The sequence below is a fragment of the Lepisma saccharinum genome, chromosome 6 (assembly GCF_977018435.1).
Source record: "Lepisma saccharinum chromosome 6, izLepSacc3.1, whole genome shotgun sequence".
In the NCBI taxonomy this organism is placed as follows: domain Eukaryota; kingdom Metazoa; phylum Arthropoda; class Insecta; order Zygentoma; family Lepismatidae; genus Lepisma; species Lepisma saccharinum.
In genome coordinates this window covers 10618483-10632735 of record NC_139234.1, presented here as the reverse complement: position 1 = coordinate 10632735, position 14253 = coordinate 10618483, and the positions used below count along the sequence as shown (strand labels likewise).

The following is a 14253-nucleotide window of genomic DNA, read 5'->3' as shown; positions in this document are numbered from 1 at the left end:
GGCTGTATGAAGGGTGCAAGACACATTCAATGTTTTGTCGAGCCAGATTTTGGGCAACAACATTGGAAACGTGAGGGCATGCATTATCGTGGTGCAGGCACCGGTATAGGTGTAGTATGTCTCAACATTGGTAGAATATAGGTGTGATATGTATGTATGTTTCAAGTTCTTTATTTGTGTATCGTTTCTTCACTTTACTTTCTTGTTAACCATGTTAGGTTAGGTTAGGTTAGGTAAAGAAAACAGACAAAAACAAGGTGTGTATGTTTTCTTTACCTAATCTAACCCAACGTGGTTCACAATGATGTATCGAGCAAAAATGTGGAGACATACTAAACCTATACCATAGGCGCCACCCAGATGGATGCAGCTCGGGGCGTTTTTGATGGATGTCAGCTAGGGTCTTGAAAACTGTCACGTAATACTGCCCAGTAACCATGGTATGCGAGGGCACTTCATGTTGGTAGACCATTCCACAGTAGTCGAAGAAGGAAATAACCATTACCTTATTCGCCGACGGAACAGCTTTGGTTTTCTTTGGTATCAGAGAACTGGGTGATTTCCAGACTGTGCTCGCCTGTTTGCTTTCGGGATCATAGTGGTGAAGCCAACTCTCATCACTAGTTATGATGGAATTCAGGTAGGACTCGCCATGCTTCGCTACCAAACGCTAAAGCTCTTGACACACTTCAACTCTCACCTGCTTCTGTTCAGGCGTTAGCAATCTCAGCACCCATCTTGCATCTCATGTGCAAGCGATTGTGCAGAATGGTGAACGTACTACCATGGAAAATGTGTAACACGTCTGCCAGTTCATCTATTGTTATTCAGCGATCTTCCTGAACAATGATGGCAGCTGTGTTAACCATGATCTCGTTCACTGCGGTAGCCAGAGCACCCGGACCACCCTGCTTTGTGGTCGAAACACGGCCCTCCTTGAACTGTCTGAACCACCGAAATGTGGTTGATTGTGGAAGGACATCTTCGCCACATGCCTGATGCAACATTTCGTATGCTTCCATGATGGATTTCTGCAGACGGATGCAAAATTTCAAAGCCGCGTACTCCTCCTCACGAACAGACTCTATTTTTCGTATGCAAATTCTGACCATTCGTGTTTTGTTTGAACAGTGTTTGCCAGATGCATACACATACGCACTTGCAATTTTATCTGCAGATTCCACAAGACACATTCACAAATTTGTTTCATCGCTGCATGTTCACTGTGTGATATAAAAAAATCATTCTCACTCTATCTTGACTAGTCCTTGTATGTGAAGTTTCAAAGCTGTGTTTAGCAAAACCTGATTTTTTGTTGTTTCTAGTGCATCTTGCCTCTGTCCTTAACTGCTCTTGTAACTTGTTCAATATTTCTTGTTCCAATCACATTTATTACTGCATATACACTGTTGTTTAATAAAGGATCAAAGATTCAAGAAGTATTGTTTTCAGTAATGTTAGGGGAAAGTGGGGGAATTGCGACCACCTAAGGGAGATTTTAAAAATCTCAAAAACTGTACGCAGTAAAACAAAAAGAAAATGTGGGCCTGAAAAAGCAATGTTTGTAGTACATCTCTGCGTATCACTTTGCTCCCTGTCGCTAATAGTTATCTCTGTAAACGTAAAAAAGTAACAATGTGCGTGTGAGCGCAATTGCCCTATTAGTAGGGTAATGGCACTCAGTACTCATCCTAACAGTAAATCAATACCATTTTTGTACTATACAGAAACTATATCTTTAAGTACTTATATTTATTAATATGCAGATACAAATTAAATTGAGCACAATTTTGCACAAAAAATGCACACATGGGACGCTTATTATGAGAAACGTCTTTGCACCCTTCATGTACCCATCACAAACACCGTGAGCATCATTACCCGATAGGTGCCATATTATGTTCTTTGTTTCTGGTCTCATGAAGAACCTCAAATGTTTACTTTATAATAATTAAAAAATAAACAGGAGATACTATTATTATATCTGTAAAATTTTCAAGACTCTAGCTTAAACGTTCCGTCTACTTACTTTGCACTTTTTTCCTTCCCAATTTTATAACAAAATATGACAAATTCGTTTTTCGCACCCTGCTTCTTAAAAGTCAACTCCACATGTGCAGTCTTTTGTTTGGTGCCTCGTAGTACTGGGTTCTAGATGTTAGCATGGGTTACTCTTCAATAACACTCTCCGTAACGACTACAGAGGGGTGAGTGCCATTGCCCACTGAGCGCCATTCCCCCACCTTCCCCTATGTATTTTTTTATACTAGGAATGTCTATAGTATTACAACCTTGTATCCTCACTAACAGATAAATAATTTTTGTATTATGAAATTAAATAATCCTCATTTGGATTCGGTTGCACAATTTGAAAAATCAAAATAGAAATTTCTGTTCTCTCCCAAAATACAGTTCATATTCAAAATCAAGAAAGTTATGGGAAGTGTAGAGTCAAAATATACCGTGCGTCCATTTCGATCTGCAGCCGAGAGATCGGGAGAAGCGTGGCGGGCGGCACTGACGGAGATGCCGACATTTGCGGCCTGAAATGCCCGCTTATTTTTATGGACATATGCAGACATTTATATAAATATTGCAAAACGAGCACTAACCTGTGTTATAAGAGTATGGTTTTAATTTTAGTAGCTTAGTGACTGTATGTGCCGATGATTTTGACACGCCCACCTCTTGTGAAACACGGCGTAGAGGTTTGTTTGGAGAACGTTCTAACGCTGCACCAATATCATCGAGTTTTGCTTCGGTTAGAATCCGTCGTTTTTGCTTAGGTGTTTTAAAATTTAACGATACAGTTTCTCGTAATTTAAGGACAAGATGTCTAACCGTATCTCTGTGTGGAGTTGAAACGCATGGGAATTTCTGTACAAATTACCTACACAAGTCTCGACACGAGTTTGTTTTCACGTAGGTACGTGTCATACATAAAAAAATCTTTGTTCTAACGTGAATCTTGCGGCTGGCATTCCAATCGTCTCACTGACACGTCACACATACACACTACAATAACACAAACAAGTAACGGCAAGTAACCAAGAATAACACTCTTGCGCACAGTACGAAATTAACACGCTCTTGGTTTACATTGCTCGCCACTATATTTACAACTCTGTCTTCATCTAGTCGCGAAGGAACAAAAAACTCGAGCTCGGAGATTTCGGATTGCAAGGAAGCTCACGAACACTATTGACTTTTAACGGTTTCTTCTACAGCGTAATCTTGATACAGTGTTGCACATTCAAAACCTCCAAACGATCCCCATCGGCACAAAACTCTTTCAAGGATATAAACTTAAGCAGGACGTTACTGGTCAAAACTATGATTAAAATGTTTTATTATCTGTGGCTCTTAACATTGTTTCTAAAGCGTATTTTTTTGTGTATATAAGAGCAGAACTTGGATGAATTACAGAAGAACTTTTGCGTGTTATAACACAGGTTAGTGATCGTTTTGCAATATTTATATAAATGTCTGCATATGTCTATAAAAATAAGCGGGCATTACAGGCCGCAAATCTCGGCATCTCCGTCAGCACCGCCCGCCACGCTTCTCCCGATCTCTCGGCTGCAGATCGAAATGAACGCACGGTATTAGGTGACATACTTGGGAAGAAATAAAATATGGCACCAATTTCTTACAGAAAAGAGAGGGCACATTGATGGGGTCACACATTCAAAAGCTGTTCATGGAGTTATTCTTCAGGGTTCCTTTCTAGGAAGTAAAAAACTGTCTTGGAAATCACAAAGCTGAGAATTGTAAAGAACTGGCAAGTAATATAAAGTATTATGAGAAAAAATGGGATGAAACATGTTCTTAAAAACCAATCTTTTTTCAATTTCATTTTAACTTTTCACCAGACAATTGCCTTTCTTCAGTAATAGAGAAAATTAAATCAACAGTTACACATACTTATTGGAAAATGGGGTTTCTAACATTTTTCTGATAAGTATGTGTAACTATTGATCTAATTTAATCTATTACTCAATTATCTTCCTAGTAGCTCTTCATCTAATTCAGAGTCACAAGCTGCTGCTGTCAATGACTGGCATAGAGAATGTTTCCATCAATATATCACTTGATGGAGAAATACTACTCAAGTCAATGTAGTAATATTTTTTGAAATAATGTCACCTGCAAAACACCTGAAGATTTATAAAAGTAGAATGTCACACCTTCAAGTGGTGTTCAGTTTAGTGTTATATCTGTGAGTACTGTGTTTTGCAAGTTTACATTCCAATTGTAATGATTGCAGAATATTGTTACAGTTAAAATAGATTTGTCTTAGTTAGCTGTGCATATCCATCATCTTTATTGTTGGTTTTGAACACAGTATGTCAAATTCATAAAGAATTATTACACTGCACAACAAATTTGAATAGATTTTCTATCCTTTAGATAAAATCATGTGATTTGGACTAAACAAAGGATACAGAATTGAAGTGTGAAAACCGTATGCTTCTATCACGTATCATTTTCATTGGACAGCCATGTTATTCATTGCTACAAGTATGTGTGAAAAGCATACTACAATACACTGTACAGTAAGAAAACACAGTAACAATACCTACAAACATGACGTTGTGGAGTATTTACGCTTGTGCATATCTGTCTCCCTGATGATAGAACAACAATAGTCTATGTTGGTTCAGTCTGTTCCATGCACTAAATGTTTTTTCATATAGACTGGAGGGGAACACATTGCATATCATTTTGCAGCGTGTCAACCGCATGCTGCATGTCACCTGTCACTTGTCAGTTTGGTCTGAAAGTTTCCTTAGGAAGCTCTCTTGTTAGTGACTATGAAGGTCTACTTACCCGTCTTGCTTTGCTCTGGTATTCTCTTGCTTTCTTTGTACTTTCCATGGCTGTTCCTACATATTCTACAGCATGTTCTACCTGGTACTCTATACGATCTATCATTTCTCCCTGCAAGCAAAAATTTAGTTTGTAATTTTTGTATTTTTTTTATTTTTATTTTTTTGCAAGTGGGTATTTAGCATGGCTTTTTCTACTTCGTTGCAATGATCAAGTTAAACAATAATTTAATGAGACACAAGAACAAGCTAATGCCCTGACTGGAATTTGAATTCTGACTCCTTGATGGTGAGGGTATGAGTTGAATACTCAACATCCTTAAGTAGGTGGCAGGAAGATTGTTTCAGCAACAGATGTATTGTATGCTAAATTGTAAGTGAACCATATTGAGAAATGACGGAAATACACCATTAGACCAGTGGCAGCTCATGCTACTTATTGTTAGAAGGGCTGCATTCATAAAAAAAGAAAAAAAATACTTTACCTTAACTATTTGAAGATGAACTCCATATGGCAGTCTTTCATTGAATTATTCATTTTTACTTGTACGATTTACCATTCAGAACACAAAATTATATAACTTACTGCCAGAAAACAAATAATTCTTTGAATTGATTCGAAAACTTACACTATCATGCACTTACTGACAAGCGAAACAGACACGTTACATGACTGACCACTGTTTATCTCGGTAATCGCATGTTTATGCGCAGTGTCCGCCGTCTGGTCAGAGTGTGAGAGCTTTCGATTTCTACCAATTGGCAGTGCCACCGTACATTGAACTGTGTTGAATGCAGTCCACTTTTTAGCATTGATAAGCAGGCCCGTAGCTAGAGGGGGGGCAGGTGGGGCAACTGCCCCCCCTGGTAGCCTACTCTGCCCCCCCTGTAAAAATACAGAACACAATCCTACGTGGAATTCTTACTAATATTTACAATTATATCCTATTTTACTCTAGCAACATAACAAAAACTTTTATTGATTTTGTGATTTATGAAGGTGTGTGGGATTCCGTATAATATCGTATGAGGATGGGGGGGGGGGATTCCCTTCCAGATTCGGACCCTGGGAAATGATTTTGCAATTTTCAGTATCGAGAACAGTATTTGGACGTTTTTCTTGGATGTGTTGCTATGTAGTTTGAACTGTATATTTTTTTTGTTTCCCAAGTCTACCTTTTGGTAATAGCGATTCATGTGGTAGAGAGAGGGAGTGGATATTTGATTTTTGCAACTTAACGTTGCTTTTCTGTCACATCTAGCTAATCGTGACAATGAGTGATAACGTGAAATTGATGACGAGACACTCACAAATAGTGCTGTAACCACAGGAGGGCAGGGGCATTTCCTTTCCAATCTTGACGGAAGTCCAATCTGGGGGGGGCAAACATTGAAGTAAAGAAACATGACTAGCAGAATCTAAGAATAGCAAGACAAATGGATACTCAAGATGGAATTAGTTTTCAAGTGTTTCTTGCATTTTTCTTCCAGACGGCTAAAGACACTTGCAGGGGGCACTGAGGGGCAATTGCCCCCTCGATTTCAAATTTTATACAAATAAAAGTACATTTCGTAGAATTTTCTTGCTCGCTTCGCTCGCAACCACAATATCTTATAGTCCAAGTTCAGAGCCATAGCTAGGGGGCGGCGGGAGTCAGTCCTGGGAGTCAAAACGATCTAAATGGGGAAAAAAATGTTAAAGAGAATGCCATGGCGCCCCGTTAAATTATTTGCACCCTATTAAATCAATATTGTTTTCAGTTTGGAAATATTTGGATCTAAGAATTTTCCTACTCGCTTCGATCCCAATATGATTATTTTCTGTAATGCATTCTAAATTACCCGAGAGAGAAGTAAGGACAGATATATACTTCAGATTGTTGCTGCTTAAATGCATGAACAATTCTTTTGAGGAAATGGAGCGTTCACATTTGATATACAATTTGGCGGATGAATTGATCATGTAATGTATTTAAATTATATATATATATATTAAAGAAACTTTGAATACGTACACAATTTAGCAGCGTTAACATGCTGCATATGCATTTTCTTATTTTACGTTGCTCCATGTTGCATATGTGTAAAATATATGTTGTTCCTGAAAGTTATACATGTCGTATATACAAAAAGAATAATGTTCGTCATGCATATTCTGTCTTTCAAAAATACAGCTTGTGTGCTTGTTTTCCATTATTAGCTAAAATGAAACTGAACGTGTTGGAAAAATATTTCAAATCATTTGTTCAAACAGAAATGCTTTAGCACCGACTTCTACCCCCCCCCTTTTCATGATTTACGACGATGATAACGTCTTTTAATACTACTTTTATTACTACCACTATCACCACTATATTACTATCATTATTATTGGCACGTTTGTTCTGGTACTTGACCCCCTCTCCAGATAAAAATTTGTGGTTTCGCCTCTGCTCACAAAGAAACACTCATGCCCAGGCTCGAACCTGGAAGTTGGAATCCCTGGCTTCGTAGTGTGTTATGTAACCATCCCACCATGGAGGTCGGCTAGTGAAAGATGTAGGACAGCTTAGTGGCTCAGATTATTATCAAACACGATGAAAATGTGACAGTGTTTCACATTTATTATTTCGGTTAGAAAGCGATAAAAATTGTAGTTTGATACGGGTTACACTAAGCATCTTATGGAGTGTAAATATCAATTTCAAATCTTATGAATCATTTCTCTATGCAAACGCATCAAATATGATAAGCAACGTAGGTGTGTGAAATGATATCCATTTCATAAAGGAAAAGTTAAGTTTTAACCATGACTGTTTGCATGATATCGTTTTCATATCATGTTATATATTACTCTGAGAATTTTAAGCGGCAGTAAAAATAAATGACGTTTGCAACTGCAAAGCTATCAATGGGAATGCATACATTATGGACAGAAGAATTAGACGAGCAAATAGTGACTGAGAAAAGTTGCTTGTCTTGATGTTCTGTACACACTGTGAAAGTTGTCGGTGTTATCAGGCGGCACCCTATGAACATAGGTTCAAGAAAATGACAATTAGTAAAAAGCTGCAGTGAAATAAATACGATTGAAAATCTCCCAAATTATGTTCTATTTATTTTCTTATATTTATAATATTACATTGTGTCAGTAGCAGACGTCGTCTGTTAAAGTACCTCAGGCACAATCTAATTGTTGTCAACTCTTCTGCTATGGAGTGGATTCTCCTAATTTTATTCATAAATCTTAAGCCATTCTGTGACTGGTAGAAATCAGTATCAGCATAAAAGAAACTGATATTTGGGGTTTGTACGCTTCTACTCAAAAAGTGGTGGTGATAAGAGGCCCAGAGACTTCGTGCCGCGGAAATGGGGTAAGGCGAAGGAGGCCCCTTATATCGTTCCATTTCGTACCTTAGTCATTAAGGAAGGAATTTTTCATAATGTAAAGAGGAAACAAGCGGTTTCTGTTACGGACTTCCTGTAAGTCAATTTGCCGGGACCTGTTGCATGAAGGGGCCGCTCGGCGGTCGACGCTCTGGGGGTAAACGACTGAAATAACCTCCCTGTATTAATGATGACACTGTAATCCAAGAAGTCATTGATCAATCAAGGGAATCCTATTTGTTTGTCGGGTGTTAAACACATGTATTTCAACAACACACTATTTTGCAAAATGGTTAACGTAACCAGTAGGCAAACATTGCCTGTAGTGATGCAAAAGTCTTTCATTTGAAAGACTCCACTCCGTGGTGGAGTAAGGGACCCATGTTTTAATGTTTTAGCAAGTAGGCCTACAAAAAATGTATTACAAATTTTTGCACAATTCATCAAAGTGTAGATAATATGTAACCATTATTATTTAATTAATTCGATTTTTCTTGCATATAACAGCACAATGGTGTTGTTGGATTCTCGTTCCCGAATAGCATATTTATGTTAAACTTTATATTCGTATTATTTGGTAGTCTGAAAGGTCATTGTCCAAGTATTGTTATGTGTTATGTGATGTTGCTCGAACTTCTTCTTCTTCTTTTTTTTTTTTTGAGTTTCAAGGTATCATCCCTTTCCTGTTACTTATCACTTTTGGAGGATAAGTGCCCCTCTGTACCCTACTATATCTGCCAATGCAACACAATATATTAAAAATTTGCCCCCTCTAGGATTGACTTCGCCCCCCCTACTAAGAATTCCTGACTACAGGCCTGTTGACAAGGGTCTAGCAGGGATGGAAGTGGAAGCAGTGCTTACGTTAGAGTTAACATGGAGATGTACTGGCAGTCCCCGAGGGGGAAGCAGCTTCATATACCAGTTTGCCACTTGTCGCGTGCCAAGTGAATTTGAAAGCTCCACACAGTGCAACGGGATGCAATAAGACAGCGGGAAGTATAAATATTTAATTTTTGGACTAATGGCAACAAAATATAATTTGTTTGGTGGGGCTGCATTAGACTAATAAATAATGCATCAATGAAGGTACTGAATGGTAATAAAATTTAACATCTGAAATGATAACAAGGACGCATGTACGTGACAGTGTTTGGGAGTAACTAGTTATTACTTCTCTGAATGTTAGTGACAACATTGCTGTATTTTTAGCATGAAATAATTACAGAACATTATCCACTGTTTGGTGCTTGCATTTTTGCCTATTCGTTTGGGAGAAGAAGGACTCTCAAAATATGTGAAAATAGGAGCATTAGACAGTGAATAATGTTCAATTAACATCGTATGCTAGTGAATGAAATTGGAAGTAATGGTCACTTTTTTAGTAACAGTAACTAGTTACTATTCAAAATGAATAACAGTAATTGTAACACAGTTACATTTATACAGGCTGCAAGTAACAAAATTACAGTTGCTTTTGTGTAAGTTTCAACAGTAATGAGCAAAAATATGTTTTGACGAAAATTATAGAAACAAAATTTAATCTTCACATATACAAATTTCATTTCAACAAATGTTTTACATGACATAACATTTTTGAAGTGTAAGAGTTTACTTAGAATGTTCTAACTAATTATTTTCACATTAAAATGCATATGATCTATTATTATTTAATGCAAGTTAGTGTTAATTTTAGATGGCTGCAACAGTAAAAATAAAACCCATTTGAAGTTCATGAATTCAGCATGATTTACTAAGTGTAGCTTAGTCTACAACAGGGCCACCATTACGGGTGTGCAATGTGTGCCACCGCATAGGGCCTCATGCATCTGATATATGTCTAGGGAATATAAATTTGAATCAAGATTTTAAAAGGCTAAAGAGAGGACAAAAATGGAGTTTTTTCTATCAAGTGCTATCAAAGAATTTTTATTGCCTGCAAATACCATTCAACAACACATCAATTGAGTGAGAGGGTTAATCTCAGAGCTTCATCCTGTCGGCTTCTCTGATAGCATAATCCCATTTTCATAGAGTAGTAATGTCATGTTATCTGACAGAAAAAAATAAATACCAGTAGCGACAAGTCTGTACTGCATGGGATATTTCCCCCTGGTTGATATCCCTAGAGAATCTGCTAATGATTTGTCACCAGGAAAGCTTCAAGATGTACTTCAAATGCTAACTAATCTGTACAATCACTATTATTTATTAACTAGAGGGAGAAATTTTAAAAGTTTAGCAGCATATATAGAAAAGGCATACGATAGCATGAACAGAACAAATATTTTGAAGGCTCTAAGAGAGAAAGGAAGAGATAGTGTGTAGAGTGCAGAGCACATGCAAGGCAAACCAGAGCTGGGTGAAGACACCAGTGGGAAGAACAAAGTGGTTCAGTATAAGTAATGGACTAAACCAGAGAAGTGCTCTTTCCCCGGTTGTTGGAAATATTAATGAGAGTTGTATTAATATTAAAATTATAAGTATAATGGATGCAATTAACGAAGAGGTGGGGAGGAAGATAGGAGAGGAAGAGGTGAAGGCTCTGTTGTTCGCTGATGACTTATTAATATGGGGAAAGAGGGAAGAAGTAGTACAGAGACAGCTTGGTAGTTGGAATGAGGAAATCAGAAGAGCAAGAATAAAATTCAGTGCAGAAAAGAGCAAGGTGTTAATAACAACAAGAAACACAGACAGAAATGAACCAAAAATAAAGACAGACACGGAAGTGTTGAGGGTAGTGGAGACCTTCAAATATCTAGGAAGCATAATTGAGAGAAGTGGAAGAATAGATGAGGAGGTAAACAGAAGAGGACAAATGGGTGGTGAACTATACCAGAACATTCGATTAATATGGAACAGGGATGTACCTATGAAATGCAAGAAGGTAATATATAACACATACTATGTGCCAATAATTATGTATGGAGCAGAGACTTGGACAATGACAGAGAGAGACAAAAGAAAGATGCAGGCAGTGGAGATGAAATTTTTAAGGAATATGTTGGGGAAGACTAGAAGGGATAGAACAAGGAATGAGGAGATCCGACAGACAGTGGGGGTGATGCAGCTTCAGGAGTCAGGACAGGATAGATCAGGCACAGATGAGATGGCTCGGACACAAGAAGAGCACGGATGCAGAAAGACTACCAGTAAGAGCTTACAATGCACAAGGAGTGGGAATAAAGCCAAGGGGGAGACCAAGATGTCGGCGGAAAGAGCAGATAGTGGAGAATGTTAGGAGAAGAGGACAAGATTGGAACACCGTGGAAAGAGAGGAGTGGTGGAAGACCAGGAAAAAATGGAGAGGCTTGACTTCTATGCCGACCCAGCCAGAGGCAGGAATCGGCAAAGGATGATGATGATGATATAGTACCATGCCATTTTTCTTTTCTATATGTGCAATTACCTTTAAAGACTAAGATTTCACATACCTGAGACTCAACCAGCATGGCCATATCGAGAAACATATCGTGGAGTTCCCTAATTGAGGTCTCTAGTTTTATTATATCTGCATGCCTTGCTTCAATTTCCATCAAAGTTTTCCTCGCTTCTTGAGTATTCATTTGAATCTGAAAATAATATAATCATAGTGTATCACCCTTGCTTCTATTATTTCATGAGAATACAAGTCTGGAACAAAATAAAAGTTAAGAGGTACTTACTGAAATCTCCTCCCAAATTTTCATCAAAATCTCCCTAAATTTGTGCAAGAAAATCCAATATTATAACATGCATTGATCAAAAATTTTTATTTATATCTCATCAGTTAAGAACTTTTGCAAAATTATGGCAATTAAGATATTTATAGTAGAAGTAAATACGAGGGTCATCCAGAAAATAAAGACCGTTTGGTTATACAAAATGAAAAACACAATATTTATTGGGGAAAAAAACAATTCTGTTACATACCTGAAGCTTCCTTCACTTCTCTACATAATCACTTCCTACATTTAAACATTTGTCGTATCTGGGCACGAGCTTCAGAATTCCCATGTTATACTCTTCTGCCGCCAGTTCATTAAGCCAGGTGGTCACTGCATTCTCCAACTCTTCATCACTTCCAAAACGTTTACTGCCCAGAAACTCTTTCAGCTTATGGAAAAGGTGGAAATCGCTAGGAGCAAGGTTCAGACTATAGGGTGGATGATCAAAAATTTCTCATCCAAATTGATCCAGCAATTCTTGAGTTGCACTAGCAGTGTGAGGGCAGGCATTGTCGTGCAGAAGCACAATTCCTCCAGAAAGCATTCCTCGCCTCCTGTTTTGGATGGATCGCCTTAGTTTTCTTAGAGTCTAACAATAACGATTTGCATTGATCGTAGCATTACCCCCACACCCCCTATATGCCTTCATGGCATGGTGCTAAGCACAGGGAAGCACTTTACTTTTTTTATTGATCGTAGTGCCTTTAGGCGGAAATGCGAGAGCGGTCTTTTGTTTGAATGCAGTGACCACCTGGCTTAATGAACTGGCCGCAGAAGAGTATAACACGGGAATTCTGAAGCTCGTGCCCAGAAACGACAAATGTTTAAATGTATGAGGTGATTATGTAGAGAAGTGAAGGAAGCTTCAGATATGTAACAGAATTGTTTTTTTCCAATAAATATTGTGTTTTTCATTTTGTATAACCAAACAGTCTTTATTTTCTGGATGACCCTCGTATATTTAAATTGTGATACAGTACTGTAGTTGTAAAAATGTTTGAACCATTACTCAATTGTGAGTATACATTTAATTTCTGTAGCATATTCTCTTTCACAAGGGTAATTTATTTACAATATTGATTCATTGGCGTACTTACATCCTGTGTGAATACCGATGGATTGTTATCTTCTAACATTCTTTCGAGCTCCTCATCTGTCGTTGCCCTTCCAGCTGCAGAGAACAATGTTTAAGTAAGTGACAAGCAAACACAAGTTTTAAAACTATATACAATGCATATTGTAAGATTAATGCTATGCTTGTATGTGGAGAAACGTATAAACAAAACTAAAACTATCCTCAAAACATACCATTGCACTACTCGCAAAGTCAGTAAAATCAAACTGAAATAAGTGGTTTTGTTATCAGTAGAGTGTGGATTTTTTGCCTATTTGCCATTTTTATTCCTTTGCAGTAAAACATAGGCTTTAATGTTTAAAGTTCATTTCATGGTGTTTCTAGTTCAAAATGCATTTTTATAGTGCCTATAAATGCCTATTTTGAGGGTTAGTGCCTATTTTGCTTAATAATGCCTAAAATGCCTATTCTACCACTTTTGCTTACTTTAGCATTTTTTATGCACCTTTGGCTTTCCTTACATTGAAGAAGCCAAGCCTTTGTTCACATTGAACTGACTGAAATCTGGTATTCGCCAGATTTGAGAGTCACAAAGGATGTCAGATCTTTTGAAATACCAAATGTCCCTTAACCAGGGTAAGCAAACTGGACAACCTGTTGGTGACTCATACTTGGACAAAACGACGCCAACCCATCCCTTCTTTTTTTTCCACCTGAGAGCTTGTAGGTGTCAATCAGTACTCATTTGCTTTGTTGTGTGTGTGGAAGGAAGTAGGTAATTACTGCCATTAGTACAATGGAAAACACAAGTTTATTTCTTCAGAAAAAATTGAATTGGAACGCCCATTTTTTTATATATATATATTTTTTTTGTTAAACTGGTTCAAATTCTTTTCTCATCATTTGTGACCAATTATGGATGCAACAATCGTTAGCACAAGTTATTTTTTGTGAGAATTACTTTAATTGACGATTTCCCGCAAACATGAATTTTGATCAAAAGAGCATTAATAGTTTGTTTCATTACCACACTTTTATATATAAACGGTAATGCCTATACAGTATAACTGTGCATTTGGAGAAGAAAATTGAAATAAGTTCATGCTCAATGCCTATTTGATGTCTTTTTTATTTTAGAGTGCCTTTTCAGTGTCTATTTTAGTGCATTTTGTTATTTTATAGCATCTTTTTATGTGCCTATTTTAATCATTTTTGGTGCTTATTTGAGAGGTTTTTAGTGTCTATAAATCTGCAACCTAGTTATCAGTACTACAAT

General features: G+C 37.4%; 1 protein-coding gene across 4 annotated transcripts in view; it reads right to left on the bottom strand.

Moving 5' to 3' along the window:
• Positions 1-14253, bottom strand: part of LOC145988563 (syntaxin-1A-like) — a 58898-nt gene that overhangs the window by 19997 nt on the left and 24648 nt on the right. For all 4 annotated transcript variants that reach the window (XR_014441766.1, XM_083123504.1, XM_083123503.1 and 1 more), the window contains exons 6-8: positions 13000-13073; positions 11630-11767; positions 4831-4941 (exon numbers count right to left, since the gene is read on the bottom strand). Coding sequence is in view for 3 of the 4 variants with exons in the window: in XM_083123504.1 (XP_082979630.1) it covers positions 4831-4941; positions 11630-11767; positions 13000-13073 (323 nt within the window). In the remaining variant the exon portion in view is untranslated. The remainder of the gene's footprint in view (positions 1-4830; positions 4942-11629; positions 11768-12999; positions 13074-14253) is intronic.